This window comes from Sturnira hondurensis, unplaced genomic scaffold (genome assembly GCF_014824575.4).
Source record: "Sturnira hondurensis isolate 20B ecotype Veracruz unplaced genomic scaffold, ASM1482457v3 Scaffold0002597, whole genome shotgun sequence".
Taxonomy (NCBI): domain Eukaryota; kingdom Metazoa; phylum Chordata; class Mammalia; order Chiroptera; family Phyllostomidae; genus Sturnira; species Sturnira hondurensis.
This window is the reverse complement of record NW_028075228.1, coordinates 2,573,182-2,592,810: the sequence shown is the minus strand read 5'-3', so window position 1 is coordinate 2,592,810 and position 19,629 is coordinate 2,573,182. Positions and strand designations below refer to the sequence as shown.

General features: G+C 42.0%; 1 protein-coding gene across 3 annotated transcripts in view; it reads right to left on the bottom strand.

The window, feature by feature from the left end:
* The window catches only part of ZCCHC14 (zinc finger CCHC-type containing 14), a 58,725-nt gene that overhangs the window by 33,353 nt on the left and 5,743 nt on the right, over positions 1 to 19,629 (bottom strand). For all 3 annotated transcript variants that reach the window (XM_037040222.1, XM_037040224.1, XM_037040223.1), the window contains exon 2: positions 1,241 to 1,364. In XM_037040222.1, coding sequence (XP_036896117.1) covers positions 1,241 to 1,364 — 124 coding nt within the window. The remainder of the gene's footprint in view (positions 1 to 1,240; positions 1,365 to 19,629) is intronic.

The following is a 19,629-nucleotide window of genomic DNA, read 5'->3' as shown; positions in this document are numbered from 1 at the left end:
CAACACCCCATCAGAGGCCCTGCTCCCTGGATGACACACTGAAGGAAAAAGGACATGGGCAGTTTTAGGGGGAGAAAGTGCCTATTACTGAGTGTCAACTACCCATCCTGGGAGCTGAGGCCCTCTGCTCTGAGAATGATGGTCCCTGGAGCACAGTATATGGATCAAGCTGACTGTGCTCCCAGGGCTACTATAAGGATTTACCGTTTTAACTCCATGACATGGTTACGTATATATAAACACGGGTGCAGGCAATAGAAGACAGACTTATCCAGCATATGACCCAAGCCAGGGACTGGTGGCTCGCTATGACTTTGTCAAAATGGGGCTTTATTTTAAAACTAAAGTGTTTACTAAGCATCTTAATAAGGCATTGTGTCAGAGACAGGAGGGAGACAGAGAACAGAAAACACAAAGCAAGCAGGCAACAAAACAAGCAGGCATGGCTCCCACCTTAGCAGAGCTCAGTTCTAGAAGAGACACAAACAAAAGGGGGAAGGAACGAAGCCCAGCCAGTGAGGGAACAAATGCCCTGGGGCCTCATGATGACCGTTCGGGGGCATCCTGGCCCTGCTAACAGCTCTGCAAACTTGGGGCTCACTGTCAAGCCATCTAGTGCTACACATCACCTTCACGCTCCTGGAAAAGTCTGCCGCACCTCCACACAGCTCACTAACTCCGTGGCAAACTGACTCTGTGACTGTACAGTGGCTGTGGAAGTTAGGCATATGAGAACCGAAGAACTCACTGCTTCTTCTGAAACATGCCTTCCACCAAGTCCAGAGCTGAACTGCCCAAGGTGGCAGCCAAGGTCCACACTGAGCTACTGCAGTTGCAATGGAAAAAAATACAGTCCTTAGTTACATAAGCCACATTTCACAAGTGCTCAAAAGGCACACATGGCTGGTGGCGACCAGTTAGTGCAGATACAGGCCATTCCGTTATCGCAGCAAGCTATTCAGGACAGTGCTGCTCTGGAACTTAGGACTTACTCTGGTGTGGGATGGGGAAGGATGTAACATCTTTCATTCTCTCTCCTTAATAAACATCAGTATTTGAGATTTCTACAGCCAAGATACATTCATGTATTACTTACAGGATTTAGAAGAATAACACACATTACTACAACAAACGTTTATGAAAGATCTGAAGGCATTTAAACCAAATATCATTGCAAGCTCTCCCCTCCTACACTCTAGTACAACGCCTTCCCTTCAGCCCTGCAGGTGGACAGGCTTACCTTTGGAGTGTTTTCCTGCTGTCCTCTTGGGCAGCGACTCCTCAGTGGAATGTGCTGATGTACGCAGTGCATTCTCCAAACTATTACTCACACTGGTGACAGGGGTCTCGGTTCTTGGAGTGACCTAAAGGGACAAAAATATAATCACTGAATCTTCTTCCAACTGGTTCATATAGGATGGTTTTCATGGTTATTTAGAAGTCATTTATGCTTATTATAGTTTTTAAAATTTTTCTACAAAACATGCCTTACTAGTGTTATAATATGCACATTCTATGAAAGACAAAAGTTTCACCCATCTACTACTCACCACTGAAATTTTAAAATAGCCCAGAGAACTTTAAGCAAACATGGGAATTTATGTTTTGTGTGCGTCGTTCACTTGACTGGACAAAACTATGTCAGCTGAGCTGTCACAATTATAACCCATAAAATTAATTACACAGCAGGACTTAATGCTGTCCTTTTACAAATCTTGAATAAATCATAAAATGCTCTAAAAACAACAGCAGACAACAGAATACACCTGGATCTAGTTGAGGAGACATTTTACGAAACCATATTCTGAAATTATATTTATACTTCCATTTTTAGGAATTCATCAAACTAAGTGCTCACACGCGAAAAAGGTGTGTGCGAGAGAGGGGGAGGGTGCTGGCGGCAGCACGTGCAACAGCGAAAGGCGGAAAGCATCTGAAACAGCCGCCGATCGAGAGCCAGCTAACCAAGGACGATGCGTCCACAGATGAGCTATGTACAGTTGTAAAACCACCAGGGAAGCTCATCAGCATATGGATTAAACAAGTCACAAGACATCATTCCACCCCCTCCTCCTTTTCTCTGGTTTAAAGTGAATGTGCGTGTGTGTAAATGAACAGAATGAGGCCTGGAAGGATATGGCAAACCCTGAACTGTAGTATCCTGAGGAGAGGGAAAAGGAAGAGGAGAGGAGACTTTCTTGGGTGGGGCAGGAAGGATGCAATAACTTTTATTTTTCCCCTTAATAACAACGCTGTATTTGAAAATTTTATATCCAAAATATATTAATGACTTAAGAGGATTTAGAAGAAAACAGTGACCAATGCTTTAACTTCTTTGGAGTCACAGTTAAATGCATATCAAAATTTCAAATAATAAAAGAAAAGAGTTAAGATTTTAAAGTTTAGCAAAAGAGGTGTGAGTTTCACAGTTTGAGAAGCACAACACTACACACACAGTGAAGGGGAAAAGCAGCATGACTCTCAGACCTGATTCTTAAACAGACCTGACTTGAGACATGTGTGCCCCCCGAGCTGTCTGGCCCTCATTCTCAGCAGCTTACCTGGAGAGCAGGTGGGAGCTGGTCAAACGAAATCTGTAAGTGCACTGCAAGCACAGACCCCATCACCACCATAAGGCTCTGGAGGCAGGGGCCCTGAGACAGAGGCAGAGAGCTGTGGGGAGGGGGGAGATGGCCACCCCTCAGGGCTGTGCAGGGCTGGGGTGGCATGTGCTACATGAAATACAGAGTGACATTCAATCATTCACAGAGAACTGCAGTGAGACCACATGCCATGCACACAACAAGCTCTCTCTACTCCCACCTTTGCCACAGCCACTGGAGAAGGAAGGCCTCCCTGCTTTGTGCAGAGAAGTCTCGCTGTGCAACTCACGGCGCCACGCTGACAGGCCCTGGGCCGCAAGGGGCACCATGCAGGGCAAGGAGCTCGGCACAAGTCTAGGTAACCTGGCAGTTATACAACTCAAGAAAATGACCCCACCGATCCACTACCTCCCTAAAAGTCAATTCTTCTGATAACACTGCAAAGATATTAGTTATTAAGACAGTTAAAATTTAAATCACTCAAATAATTTAACTAGATTGGATTGTTCCCCTTAGATTTGGCAAAGTTTCTTCCAACATCCAATGTCAGAATACTCCAGAAATGAATTTCTTTCCTATTTAATAGAATAGGTACAAGTAATTACTCAAAAAGCATGATTTTTAGTTCCAATAGTAAATACTACTATGGGAAACAACTCAGGAAGTTAACATCTCTAACTACACAATGACCACAACCACAGCAGATTCCATCCTATCTGGCCTGACTCATAAGAACCCTCATGTTCTCTTGGCTCTCCTGGTAAGTAATTCTAAATCCTGGTCCTAAGAAGAGGCCGAGCTGTCTGGATTAGTGACAAACCTCTCCTGCCCCGAGCTCACACGTGTGGCCACTACGTTGTTCTCTACACGTACTGCTTGCTCACCATGAAACATCCCCTACAGCCACAAACAGAAAACCAGCCCCCCAACTCTCAGTCTGCAGGCAGGAAAGGAGAGGCAGGCAACAGGTGAGTGGAGGAGAATGTGTTTAATGCATTTAATGCTGTGGCCAGGAGAACCCAGCTTGTGGAGTAAGGGTGCTGGACTGAAAGGGTGGTTTTTGACTTTGGCTGTATTCTGAACCCCCGAGGCCCTGGAAAAACATATGCCACCACCAAGTCCCGCACACCCGCACTGCATCAGAGTTTCGGGAGTGGGGCTGGGACACGGCTCGTGGTATTCTCTTGTTTAGTGAGTTAAACTCCTCAGGTGACGCTAACTGCACCCAGAGTGTGAACTGCTGATAGCGCCACATCCCGTTTCCGACTGCACCCATCATCTTGTCAGGTCTCGGCAAAGCCCAGAGAAAACTGGAAGCTCCTCTTGTGGGTTAACAGGAAAAGCTAAAATGTGTGTTCAATGGTCACGCCACGAAGAGAAAGGTCCACCTCTGAGTTACCCTTTCAAAACATATCCACTGCATCTGACATAAATACATGAAAGAACACTCTTTAAAATTGTAACTACTAGAAAAGAAGTATTTGTTTTCCTTAGTATTTTTTCCCCTAAAGCATTTCTTCTTAGTCTTCCAAATGTTCACTTTTTCACAAAGCCTTTATCTTTACTTTGCTCCTTTGTTTACATTGAAAGCTGTCTTCACTTGCTTTTCCCAGAAATGCTGTTTTTGGGGTTATTTTTGGTTAAGTTAATTTGCCCATGTGACCTACGCATTCAACTCAGATGCTCTCTGACTCATGCTCACAGCAGAGCTCCAGTCATCAGCTCGATGTGCATGAGAATGAAGACTTGATCAGTTCCAAATGTCGTCTTCTGCTACCGTGAGGAAAGCAAGGAGAAAAGCCTCTCCAAACACAGTGCCCGACTCAGCCTCGATGGATGTTTTCCATTAAGTCCAAAGTCCTTTTTCATACACGCGCCTTGCTTTATTTCTAAACGAGCACTGGGCATTCACCCCCAGACTGGGTGACCACTCTGCCTCTGCACAGCCAGCTTCTCCTGTGAGCTACGAGGGCCTGGCTCCCGTCATCTCCCACGTCTTCCCGGTGCTCAACCCACTGCAGCCACCAAAGGTGGACTCAGCAGCCAGTTCTGCTTGGAGGCCTTCGCTCTGGCTGTACCCTCTGCCTGAAATGGCCCCCTCATTGCTGTCACATCTACACTGGCATGTCACCTTCTCAGCAAGGACTTCTCGAAGCTCAGTGAGGCAGAGACATTTTGTCTCTGTTCCCTGCTGTATCCTCTATACTTTAAACAGCTTGGCACAAAAAAGGCACTTTATAGCTGTAAAATACATGACTGTATCCACCAAATTTTACGAGTCGGACTTCGCCTAACAGAAAAGCACCTCTATTTCAGAGTGAAATTTCTGTAGTCTAAATCGTATACTACACAATCATCAGAGTATTGCCTCAGGTCTAATAAAGGACTGACAAAGCTTAGGCCACGAATGAAACCCGACTCTGAGTGTGATACTAGTCACGAGGCACACGCTCTGTTCTGTGTGGTTCTGCCAGGAAAGTGGTTTTGGTCTGACATTTGCCACACACCTAGGGAGACCATAAGGGGCTATAAAGTCCCATCACCTGGACTCACAACTCGCACCCTGGCTCTGAAATAGCAAACCCTCTCATTGTTACAGCTATTTCAATAGAGACTAGACTTCTGCTTTCAAACTGATGTGCAAAATGCCTCCAGATCTTGTTAAAATGCAGATTCTGATTCAGAAAGTTGGTGGGAGGGGGGTGGTAAGCTAAGGTTCTGCATTTCTAACTAGCTCCCAGGGGATGCCAGTGTCGCCAGAGCATTTCAAGATAAAGGAGTTTGTCATGATCAGAACATTCACAATCTCTCTTTTTTTTTTAATTTATTGATTTTAGACAGATAGAGGAAGGGAAAGAGAGGGACAGAAGAACGGAGGGAGGGAGGGAGGGAGGGGAAAGAGGGAGAGAAGGAAACATCAGTTTGTTGTCCCGCTTATTTGTACATTCACTGGTTGTTGTATCTGCCCTGACTGGCATGGAACACGCAACCCTGGAGAATCGGGTAACTACTGGGCCAGGGCTTCACAACTTCTTTTTAGGCAGGATGTAAAAATAAATCCAGTAGTGTGTAGAGAACTGGATCAGATAAACTCAAAGGCCCCTTCTAAGGGTGAGGCATGAAGATGGCAACCACGTGAACCATCGCCCTAGAGAAGGAACGCGGTCGGACAGCACGCCTCCTGCTAATTCTCTCCCTCAGACATCTACACTTTTAGGGTATTCCTCCGTCCACGGATCTGATGAAAGAGACCTAATGCTGCACAGTCTACTTTAAAGCTTTGTGTTTAAAACTCACTTTAGTATTCATGGACAAGAACCACAATTTTTAGAAGAGACTTTTAATGAAAATCTATTTCTCTAAAGAGCAAAGTCATCCAAACAGGGCATGCTAACATGCACTTGGACTGAAGAAGAACCCCAAAACACAGGTAAGCTGACTGGGGCCTTGAGTCTGCAAAAGTCTTATTTCATGCCACCAACAGGCAGCTGAAATGGCTCCGAAGACGGCAATAACACCAGAGCAGGGGGGTTTACTTTGTAAACAAACAAACAAACAAACAGTCGCTGTCTGATGAAGCCTACTGATCCGTCCCAGAAATATGTATTAAATGCATAACATACATGGGACTACAAATGAAGCCAATTATACTAAAAATAGCTAAGATCTTAAGAGACGAACTTCTTTAACACGCTTAGCAGGCAGGTGCCATGTAACCTGAAGCCATGATAACACAAAAGGTACCTTAAGGTGCCTCAGCCACTGCAATATGAAGACATCTGATTTCTATTGATGACAAGTCACAAGCACTATTAACACCACTGGGAGTTTCTTTCTCCTTTCATAATGGCAGCAAAAGCTACATTTCCAGTTGGAGTAGGAGTGTCCAACCTGCGGACCGCATGCAGCCTAAGAAGGCTGTGAATGTGGCCCAACACAAAACCATAAATTTACTTAAAATGTTATGAGATGTTTTTGTGATTATGTGCCTCAATGTATTCAATGTGTGCGGAAGACAACTCTTCTTCCAGTGTGACTCAGAGATGCCAAAAGGTTGGACAGCCTGAGTTAGAGGCTAGTGGAAGTAGAGCTGTGACCTTCCCCATGGCCTCTGGGAGTGGGAGGGCCCTGGGCTATGAGACACGCTGATGTGATGAGTGCACCCTCCAATGAGGGCTCCTGACAGCCACAGGTGTTCCCTTCTGAACCGACCACCACACTGAAAGCACTCCAATCAGCAGTGCCTGCCTCACTTTTTTTCACCTGAATAGTATTAACACAAGCATTGTCTTCTGTTAATAGTATTAACACAAGCATGAGCCTGACAGCAAAATCCTCAGAATCACTTTACAGTTCAAGTGTTTTTCATGGCGGGGAAAACATGTCTTTATAATGCCTACAAGTAGCTTCTTGCCATCTCCTGCATCGAGTTTGAACCCCTTTACCTAATTTTTAGAACTCTTCTAGACTTCTATCCTTATTTTACTTATAAAGTCTTATTTTCCACTAATCCTAACAGTCCTAGAGGCCACAGGGAACATTACAGTTTGAATTTTGCTAGCTTCCAACAGGAAATGTAGCACTTGCTACCACTATGCAATTAGGCAGGAATTAACAATGCTTGTGACTCTGCAGTAGGTCAAAACTGGGGGCCATCCACCCAGGGGATATGGCCATGTCTGGAGACACTTCTGGCTGTCAAAACTGGGCAGAACTCCACTGGCATCTTGTGGGTGGAGGCCATGGATGCTGCTAAACATCCTACAACACACTAGGCAAGCCCCCAAACAAAGAATTATTGGGCCAAAACCTCGATAGTGCTGAAGTTGAGAAAACCTACTCTCATCCAATTCCTTTTCTCTACTATAAGCCTTAGGACTTTTAAGGCAAAAGCAACCTCCTAATTTCTAACCAGAAGCCCCTGAACCCCACCCAAATCGGAGAAGGTCTACAGAAAGCCATCCCCAATCATCTCATCCCCACAACACAATCCCTCTAAAATAAATGCAATGCTTAACTCTAACTGGAAGTATGTGCACAACGGTTTTGCCTGCCTACTAGATTCTTGAAGATGGATCCCAAAACTTACCTTTTACATATGTGCCCTCAAAATGCCCAGCAGAGGACAAGGCATGTAGCATGCACTCAAATGTGCAACATGTAAGTGAGGTGGAGGAGGTTTTAAGAAAAACCTGGTAAAGCAACAGTTAATCTCTTAAGAATCCAAAGCATCAAGGTCTTAGCCTCCTGAAATTAAATGATCAGCAGTAGGGAAAGAAATGGAAGGGGATGCCGTAGGCAGGCAGCAGGACAGCCCACTTGTTAACAGGCAATGGTTCTGCGATGAGACCCTCCGCAGACTCACAGGGGAATGCCCACACAAAGACAAAAGTGTGCCTTTCCCTCACACACGAAGTTCAAAGTTCCAAAACCTACCCTCAGATACACCCAAACGCATCCAAGAAAACATCAATACAAGGTTTACACCATAGCCATACATGATACGAGCAAAAGACTTGAAATAATTAAGTGCCATTAATATGGGAATGCTTAAATAAAATGGTACAGGTATGCCTATAATACTAGGCAGGTGTATACCAAAGGGACAGTGACATGAAAAGTCTATTAAGATATGAGTTAAGTTTAACAAGCAGGGTGGACACCTGAATGCCTAAGATGTGAACACTTTGTAAGAGATCATGGAAAATAAAATAATGAAAAATACTAGCATCATAACCACACTCTGTATACTTCTTATCATATCATTTATGCAATATGCTTATATACACATGCATCTATGTGACGGTAGCAGTTATTGTTACCCCACTTTAACAATAAGGACAGACACTCATCAACTTCTCCAAGGTCATCTGTCCAGTAGGGAGCAGTTATACAGCTATAGAGGTTTATGAGTTGGTGCAGATTCAGTCCAGGGAAGAGAAGACAGCTCTAGACAGCCACCAGTTTCCATGTCTGCTTCCCCTCAGTCTGGGTCTGGGTGTGTGTATGGGGTGCCTTCGCTTCCAAACAGACCCTCCACATAAAAATGACTACCATGACAAGTAATCACCTATTCTAAAACTAGCACACAACAGCTTGGAGGTTATCTGAAGTACAGTTACACAAAATGTCTTAGGAGTCAGTGCTCACAAAATGTTAATAAGAAGGGGGCACAGTCATCCTCAACTAGCAAGTGCAAATCAATGCAACTATCTCGACAGCAATTAGGTACATGTAACAAATTCTCATTCCATCTGTACCTTTGAATCCACTAATGCTGCTGGGAGGCATCTATGCTAAGAATATAATCAGTGATCCAAAGGTTTGTGTGCAAGGAGAATCATCTTAGCTTTAGAAGAGCAAAAATAAATATGCACATAAACATCCAGCAAGATTTAATATTTAAATAAATTTGCATCCCCATGATTACATATTATACAGACTTTAAAAAATAATTTCAGAAAACATAAGCCATCGGAAATGCTCACACTTAGATATATGAAACAATATAGATATTCTGAGGAGTCATTTATTTTTATTTACTTTTTAAAAAAGTGCCATAGTTTGTATACAATATTATATTAGTGTCAGGCATACAGTAGAGTGATTTGACATTTTTATACCTTACCATGTGATCACCTCACTAATTCTATAGCAGTAATCATCTGTCTGCAACTTATCACAGTATTATTGACTATATTCCCTTTCATCACATTTTTCACCCATTCTCCAACCCTCTCCCCTCTGGCAATGATCCCTTTGGTCTCTGTTTCTATGAGTCTGTTTTGAAACAAGAATTTATAATATGTCAATTGTGTGTATATACAAATAGGCATTGAAAACAAAAAGAAAATGCACCATAATATCAATAATATTTATTATCACTGGGTATTTAAAAATGTTTGGTTTCCAACTTTCCTGCAATAAACACTATCAGAATTTAGACAAAAGTTTAAAATATTACATCTACATGTAAGTACCTTCCTATAAGATATGAACAATCTAAACAAGTAAAATAGAAGCAACCTCTCAAACCAAGACTGCTCATCTTGTCGAGGGCTGTCCGCCACCTTCCTACCGAGCTGGATGTTACTGAGGAGCTGTCAGAGGTGACAAACAGCACTCACGTGACATGAGAGATGCTGGCTCATGGGAGGACAAGATAGTTTCAAAGAAAATAAGGGGGTGGCATGATTCCTGGTGATCCAGAAATAACAGCAGAGTTGAGGTCTAACTGGAAGAGAAGCCAGTCAAGCCAAGACCTACAGGAAGGGCTTTCAGGAACAGGATCAGAAAGGGTGGTGCCCTGAGGCAAGAAGAGCTGGACAGAAAGACCTTCCTGACTGAAGCTTCTGAGTGCCAAGGAGGCAGCAGGGCCAGGTACCCTCAGTAAGAACATGAACTTCAAAGTGTCTACAGACAGAGTCCTTTCTTTTCTGTTTGTTTTCCAAGTAATCCGTCTCTACACAGGAAAGAATAACATCTGTTAAACACTTTTAACTCAGTGGGAAAAAATACATAAAATCAAAAAGAAGAGTGATTTGTAAGCATTTTATTAAAATAGTAATTATGTGTCTCTAAAAACCAGAACAAGAAAACAGATAGTTTAATAGTGAAAGCTATTTGCTGACTTAGGCCAAGTGAAAGCCAATGCTAACCCAAAACTGTTTTCCATATGAAAACATTCCTTTTAATATTTCTTACCCTAGAGCTCTACTCATTAAAAAAAGCAAAGAGGAAAAAAGATTACTGCTCAAAAATCTCAGCAGAGGGTACCAAGGACTTAACTAGATGAGGCCCAGCAATGTGATTTCAAAGCAAAGCTCTTCCGCAAGCAGCCCGCAGAACAGCACAGCTGCTCACAATACCAGGCACTCCCAGCCCTAACTGTGCACACTCGAGAAGCTTTAGGACATTCAGAGTCCAGGCCACCCCAGGCAGGCTAATTAAACCCACACCGGGGGGCAGGGGAGCATGCCCTCCACACACACAGCTCTGAAAGGGTTCAGAATTACTGCTCAGGTGACTCTCAAGTGCGGTGCAACATGGATTTGAGGCAAAAGCCCTGGGTTGACTAAAGACAATACGTCCTAAGCTACACAAACCTATAAAATTGAGTTAAATAACATCGTAGTCAATTTCCTATGGCTTTTATAGGATTAAAATATCTAGTACCTAGAAAGTTTACAGAGCCTGTCACATAGCAGGTGCTCAATAAACAGAGAGTTATCCAGGTTGGCGACACAAACGAGGAGCAGAGTGTACCAAGAAAGGCTTTTGTCTGAACAGTCACACTACCCAGTCTTTCACACTGACAGCTCTATTTAAACACAATTCCAATAGGCTTAGGTGTATTCTCCTAGGGCAGAGCAAATAATAGGCAGCAAATTTAAAGTGGGGGTAGGGGGAGCCTAAAGAAATCAAAGGTTGCTGGAGAAAGGTACAATGTTAGCAGTAAAAAGCCACATGGGACAGCAAAGGAACATACAGGCGCATTTTTAAAAAACAGAAGTTTGAAAGGCATAGCCATGTGGGAGCAAACAAGCCAACCTAAATAAACTCTGAAGGCAACATTGTGTTTGAATACAAAACAACACATTCTGGAAGATAGTCCATCCTCGACTTAAATTATGTGACCATGCAATACTAAAAACTGTTACCCAGGAAAACAAGTTCAGGTGCAGAGGCTGCGGTTGCTCCTCCTCCACACGCGATTTCAGGTGGAGTGTCCTCCTGGGAAGGTCACACCCGAAAGGAGGCGGAGGAGGCATCCCCGTGGGTTAGTTCTACCTCCAGAACTGCTCACATTAAGTGCACGCTATACACAATATTGTTATTGTGTACATTTTGGCCAGAGTATGGTTAAATATTAGGATTTTCTTTGAGAAACTGGCTCAGTGTCTAATCATAACAAGTAAACTGCATTAAAATAAACGATTTTGGTTCCCAATATAATATTCAACTGCCTGAGATGAACTATTCAGAGCAGTTAGCACATTAAAATGGTTGCTTCACAATCCCTGTGGGGTACTAGCCACAATATAAACTCAATTGCAGAACATTTAGGGATCCAGGAGGGGAAGATGAGGAATTGAAATAAACCAGAAATGTATGGGAAGTATCAAAGGTCCAGAAAATACCAGTAAAACAGGCCTTTGGATTTTATTTCTATAGGAGCCACAAATTCTATTCAATGAGTCTTGACTGGATGTCTATTATGAGCAAGGCAAAGCTGCCCAGAGTCCGAAACCAAATCTCTTTTATGGCCAACCATGCAGGGAAAGATCAGGCCAGAAAAGGCTCAACTGGTATGAACAAAAAGAAAACACTTTGGAGATCAAGAAATTCAAGATTTACCTCTTTAGCAGATATAACCAGACTCTGCATCCAACAGGTAAACGGTATTTCCTTAAATGAATTCCATGACTATAAGTAAAACAGAGCCCAAATCTGCCCTTTCACACTTCTCCTGGAAGTTCACCCACACACCTAATTCTCCATTGGTTTTTAGCATGTAGGAAGTGCCAGAACGTTAAAATCAGCATCTCATAGTCTCCAAATGACCCTCTAATTTCCAGACACCAGGCCAGCTCATTTTTCTTCTCTGCACAGAACCTTAATCTTTATAACGACAAATGGCAGTCAGTGTAAAGCCCCCCTTTACTGCTACACATCATGAGAGAGAATTAATCCTTCCTAGAACACATGTTCAATATTTACACAGACAATGGCACTATATAACAAGCAGGTGATTCCACTTTCAATAGTGGTTGAATAGTCAGACCAATCTTCATGCAGATAGCCCTGTTTAGACAAAGTATAAAAATAAAAATAAAAATAAACAAACAATAAACTGAACACAACCGAAAGCAAGCAGAAACTAGAGGTAGATCTACACTTAGAAAAAGAGATTTGCACTGGGGAAGTTTCACATCCTACAGGCGCAACCCCCGTGAGAAAAAGTACTAAAACTCAGACAGAACCCCAGTTCTCAGACAGAACCCCAGTTCTCAACCTCAACCTCAGACGTGAAAAACCAGAGATCAGAATTCTAGCAGACTATGATGGCTGGAAAGTGAGGAGGAAATCTGAGAAAGAGAAGCAACTGGGAAGGCAAACACCAATTCTGCATAAAATTTTGTCCACATCTCCAAGTGAGCCTTGACACACGCATGCCTGGGGCAGGCTCCAAGAAGCCAAGCTAAGACCAAAGAACTAAACAGAGATTGCAGCTGCTGATCAACACAGGGAAGAGAGTCCTAGAGTTTCAGTCCAGCCATATTTACTGCTGGCTGAACAAACAAAACAACATCAGTACTCTTTAAGAGGATAGAACAAAATCCAGTTTCTAAAATGTCTCATTCACAAAATCCAAGAAGCAATCCATAAGTACTAAACATGTAAACAAACAAAAACATGACCCATACAAAGAGAAAAAGGAGACCAAGCACAAGATGAGTCACATGCCAAAATTAGAGGGAGTATTAAGTGGCTGTTACAAGGAAGCTCAAGAACACAAAGGAAAACCTGCTCTCGAGGTCCAAACCAGAAAGGCAGCTCTAGAGGGAAGCAGAAATGATTTAGAAAAGGAAATTCAGTAAGGAACCAAAATATCCTTCAGTGGGTAAATGGACAATGAACTGTGCACATACAGAGCACACGTATTATCCAGTGAATCAGTGATAAAAAATGAGCTGTCAGGCCATGAAAAAACATGGAGGAACCTTAAATGCACATCACTAAGTGAAAGAAACACACTGCATGTGAAAGGCTACACACTGCATGATTCCAACTACGCGACATTCTGGAAAAGACAACACTATGGAGACACTAAAGAGATCAGTGACTGCCACGGGTCGGGGGAAGGTGGGATGAACAGGTGGAACACAGAGAACTTTAAGGACAGTGGAAATACTCTGTGATACTATAATAGTGGACACAGGTCATTACACATTTGTCCAAAACTACAGAATGTACAACATCAAGAGTAAACTCTAATGTAAATTGTGGACATTGGATGATTTTAATGTTTAATCTGTGTAAACCTAAAACTACCTAAAATAATAAACATTTTTACAAATGGAAATTCTAAAATGAAAAATACTATTCCTCAACTAAAAAATCCACTGGATGAGCTTAATAGCAGTTTGTAATTAACAGAAGACAGTGAGAATCAGTACAGATTGAAAGAAACTATCCAATCTAAAAAACAAAGAAATATTTGAGGGGGGAAAAATGAACAAAGCTTCCAGGACCCGTGGAATATCAAAAGGTTTAATATCCTTACAACCAGAGTCGCAGAAGGAAACAGGTGGTGTACTGGGACTATGCACCTGAGATCCATACGGTTTTGTGGACCAGTGTCACCCTAATACATTCAACAAACGTTGAAAAGAAACTAACACTTGAACACATTATATATAGTCTAGCTGCTGCAATACTCAGACACAGAGACAATCCTGAAACCAGCCAAAGAAAACTAGCATGTTAGATAAAGCAGAACAGCAGAACAAACTATGGTCAGAAGACACTGTCTCAACTTCTTTTTTTAATTGTTTTTTTAAGATTTTATTTACTTATTTTTAGAGAGAGGGGAAGAGAGGGAGAAAGAGGGGGAAAGAAACATCAATCAGGTGTCTCTCGCTCACCCCAACTGGGGACCTGGCCTGCGATCCAGGCACGTGCCCTGACTGGGAACTGAACTGGCGACCTTTCGGTTCATAAGCCAGCACTCAATCTACTAAGCCACACCATCCAGGACCTCAAATTCTTGACAGGCTGGAAGAAAAAAATGAAAACACAGAATCCTACATCCATGAAAAGACCCTTTAGTAATAAGGCAAAAGCAAAACATTTATGGATAAAAGAAAACTAAGAATTTCTTACCAGCAGACCCTCACTCCAAAAAATGCTAAAGTTTTCCAGACAGAAGGGATATGGTAACAAATTGGGTCTTCAGTAAGGAATGAAAAGCACTGGAAATGGTAAATATATGAGTAAATATGTAAGACTATCTTTTCTCCTTAGTTTTAAACATTACATTCACATTAATGCAAAAAACTATATACTGTGGGGTTTATAGCATGTGTAGGGTAACACAGATGATTAGCATGAAGGACAGAGAAGGTAGATGGTTGCAATTGCGAGACTGAAAGGAACACTGAACGACTGTGGAGACTTAAGAATATACACTGTAACGTTACCCTAAACCAAATGCTGAAAACAATACAACAATGCAAGCATAAGGCAAGCCAATGGCCAAAATGAAATTCTATGATTCCAGTAAGGAACCAAATGAAGTTCTAGAATAGGCAACACTAATCAATGGTGGAGAAAAAGTAAAACAAACAAAAATAGACAACAGGCAGGGCAGGTTAGAGAGGAGGGAACTGGTGGTGGTGAAAGTGGGAACTGACCAGAAAACGGCATGAGAGAATTTGGGGGGATAACAGAAATGTTATGTATCTTAACAGCAGTTTGGTTACACAAGTGTATGCATTTATCAAAACTTGAACGGACACTTAAAATACAAGGTCTGTCCCGAAGCTATCCAGCCATGTACTATGAAAAAGAGAGACATTTATTGAAGAAGATCCAAGAAACATTGTACACAGGACAATGATGCCTCAGACCCCTTCAAAGTAGGCACCCTGGAACCTCACACAGTTCTCCCAGTCGCCATCAGCTGCCCTGTCATATTTTCTAAAATCTCATTGATGGTCTGAACTCTCTTTCCTTTCAAAGGTGACTTCAGTTTTGGGAAAAGCCAAAAGTTTCAGGGTGCCAAATCTGGGCTGAGTCACCGGGGTGATGTGATGTTAAGCCAGAAGATTCTGCATAAGACGTGATGCGTGAGCAGGCATGTTGTGGTGAAGCTGCCAATCACCAGTTTCCCATAGCTGGGGCCTTCTGACTCATCTTAATAATTTTTGTAGAGGAATGTTCAGGCTTAATGCAAAATCTGACGCAGATCCGTTACTATACTCGGTCAGTCATTTTGAATGTAATGGCCACACAGTACAAAAGCTCACCCAACAGCATCTACTGCCCCCACAGACCAGTACAGTTAAGTCATTGTTGTTCACACATGTGCATTCCAATCCACTCTCCTTGGATGCCAGGTTACTTGGATGTGGTACAAACCGTTTTCATTATATTAACAATGGCTGGACCTTTTCCAGACTGACCTTGTATGTGAATCTCCTAAAACGTTTTAACTTCAAATTTAAAAAATAGAGCTTAGTACTGAAGATTATCACTAAAGGTTTTGAATGAACAAAAATTAGTAATTGGGGGTGGAGGTAGTGGGGAGAGGAATTATGTTACAAAGACAGGAGATTCCGAACGCAGTCAGCAGCAGACCCAGCAGTGGCTGGGCACTGGCGGTGTGAACAAAAGCTGTGAATGACGTCAACTTCCTACTTCTACAAGTTACACAGCATTTACGTCTCCCTTTTTCTTCTCATTTCATCTTCTTTAGGTTTCTCCTCACTTTTGACAACATAGGAAAATATTTTTAAACATAATTTTGGCTTCGCATAATAAAAATAGCCACTTAGAAATGTCGCCATTGGCAAATGACTTACACTGAACCTTTCTGTGTCTGTTTTTCCACTGCTAAAATGGAGACAAAAACAGAACCTAACTGTTAGGTTCTGAGTTATTATGAGGATTGAATAAATACATTCAAAACACTTAAAACAGTGCCTTATACATAGAAAATATTTGCAATGTTATCTACCATTGACATCATTCCCTCTTTATGATTACCTGTTTTCTACCTCACCCCTTTATTAATAATTCTAAAAGACAAAAATGTTTTTGACTGGTAAATCAGCCTCCCCAATACAAATATTAATAGTACACTGCCTCATGAGCTTCATACCCAGTCTTCAAAATAAATTTTAAAAATCCCACAGAAGTAAATGTTCTCAGATAGTCCATACCTTGCAACAGTACCCATGCAAGAAAACTGTCAGGAAGCTGGAGTCAAAAGAATCCACCCTTCCAAGGTAGCACATACATACAGAACAGCATTCTGAAATTTAACTGTGTCTAGGTAGAGTGCATATACCACAAACTGCTTCCCACACACCTTCAATACTGGTGCATGCAAAGTATCTTGTCACTGTTACTAACTTTGTTACAACTAGGTTGTTAGTGTTATTCCCAAGCTTTTATATTTTATTAAAATGTCCAAAAGAGGCAAAGGGATTGTTCCTCTTCCCCATAGATTAATTCTCTTCCTTTTTCAGTTATTTTTTCTAGTCAAGACTTTAATATTTCAAGAAGTAGCTCCTATATAAACATGTTTTAATTAACTGACTGTGAATCAGTAAGAAACCCAAGGATATAGTAATTTCTTCCTAGTAAATCTCCTGAAGCTTTTATCTGTAAGTCCCAAATAATTAGGAGATGGCTCTACACTGCTCCCTTCTTGAAATTAATCTGGTGTCACTATTTAAAGTATAAAAAATGTAAATTAAACTTTAACTAGGATAATTAACAGTCATTCAGTTCATTTATATTGCCATTCTATAGCAAACTAAAATATCTAGGTTTATCAAGATTTACAATTTTGAAACATTGAAGGAATAAATTCAAAACAGTCTTACTTCCAGAACTACAACCACTACTCCTAACCTACATGGATGGCAAGGCAGACAGTCAACTGGAGCATCAGAAGGTGGCAGCCCTTCCCCGGCTCTCTGTGTACTTCGTCCATTACACTGGGTTTCGTCACGGGATAATGTAAAGCCAAACTACTGTGTTCAGAGAATTTCTCCCAGTGAAAGCTTTTGCGTGCCAACTTGAAAAATAAGAAAGTAGAATGCCAATGTTAAAATTCATTAGCATCTACAGCTATGAAATTCGTAAGAGAAATGGCCATTAGATACAGGCAACTAAGGAAGAGCCTGCGTTGATAGCAGGTACTATTACTACCGATAGGGCCACAGAAAAAAAGCACTAAGAAAAAAAATATTTTCGCTAGGATGGCTTTCATAAACACCCAGCACCTCCTTCCCACTAGGTTTTCACAGGTTCTCAGGACAGAGCGGTGGCAGGGACTGTGGGCTCTGGGACTGAGAGAGAAAGACAACTCCGCCCTCCAGGAAGTCGAAGTCTGGTGACGGAAATTTAAAGAAGCCTATTACAACGCAGTTTGCTAAGTTCTAGGACAGAAGGAGGAAACAAGTTTAGTATGTAGGAGCCAAGAAGTCAGGGCTAAGATGCCTCAGGTAGGCGCCCTGTAATCCCATCTGAGAGACCATCTGCAAAGGGTCAGTGGAAAGAGAAAACACAGTGAATATAAGGTACTGCAAGTACAGACGGAGATGACGATAGGTAGGCAATGGATAGGTCACAAACCACAGGACACCATGGCAAGAAGTGCACACCAGAGAGTAAGAATCCTATAGGCATCTTACCAAGACCATTCCAGGGACACCATTGGAACTGCTGCTGGAAGCTAAGAGTGGCCCCAGGGAGACTGGCTGTCATAGCAGATTATATCTAGGTCAGGGAAACTACAAGGCGTTATGGTCTACTACACCCAGGTCAAGGTCAGAAGCTGGGTATGTCGCAGTTATTTCTAAAAAAGAGCAAATTTCATTATAAAAAATAGAGCAGCTATTAAGTTTTCTCTTGTTGACTTTAAACAATGACATCAGCTGAATTCTAGAAGGAGATCATCATTTACATTCCAGCATGCGCTTTTGACTCAGGAGAGAGTGGAGTTACATGAGGCTAGGGTGGTGCTTGTTCCCTGAAGACTAATTTTATCCATTCCCTGGCTCCCTGGCAATTCGCCCCAAATCTAAGTCTGCCTACACAGAAGTGTGCCTTATGCGTGACCATCATGCCAAGTGTGGTGGGGACAGGTTGAAGGAGAGGGAGTGAGAGGGACAGACAGAGAGACAGGGAAAACCTGGGTTGTGACTGTGCTGATGGAAAAATCTATAGGATGGTTAGGACTTGGAAACAAGCTGCTTGGAGGGGTATGAAGGCAGACAAACCATCTATGGAAGGCATGGGCTTCTCACTGGGGGAATGGGGACAAGGGCGGAGTGGTCCAAGGTGGGAACAGAGAAACGTACCTTTGGACAAACTGAGCTCCCTGGAAACTCCAAGCTGGGGCTCAGGTCTAATTGGACATCAGGTTTTAGATTCATCAGTGTGAGTGGCAAAATCACAGCTGGAAATGTCATGAATTATAAGGAAGAAAGAGAAGGGAAAGATGGAAAGGAGAAGAACACTATTAAAAGGATAGGAAAGCAGTTGCAAATACTCAGAGAAGCAGGAGGAAAACCAGTGGTGCCTAATCAGAAGCCTATGAAGGCTCTCAGTGGGCTGCCCAGGCCACGCCCAGACTCCTTTAAGCCAAAATCTGGGGGAGGCACCTCAGGAGCCATAGGTATTTAAAAAAAAAAAAAAAAAACAACACTCTCTCCTAGGAATTCCACTGTGTGGGAAACCCAAAGAACAAATAAGAGATTTTTTAAAAGATAAGGATTGAAAAGTATCCAATGAAACTGACAAAGTCATCAGATTAAAACATCAAGGAAACCAACTACAGTCCAGAAGTAAACCTAAATATCTATATGGGAAATGCAGCAAATTATAAAAGATATCTCAAGTCTTGGAGGGAAAAGATGGATTATGCAACAAATGGCACTGTGGCAACTGGGTTGTCATCTGGAAAACATAAAACTAGCTTTCTACCTTACACCATAATAAATTCCAGATGAATCTGTTAAAAGTAAAATAAGAAACCACACAAGTTCTGAACCAGAAGAAACCACAGGGAATGTCTGTATAATGTACAATGCATATGTATAATATATGTACAGTGCATAATGTATAATGCATTTCTGATTATGACACAAAACTCAGAAGCCATACAAGGTTGATAAATTTTAAAAAAAACTACATGGCTGAAGTCCAAAGGCAAAGGAAAAAAACCCCTGGAAAATAAATATTTGCGAATTCTAAAGACAAAAGAATAATTTCCTTGAAACTTAAAAGA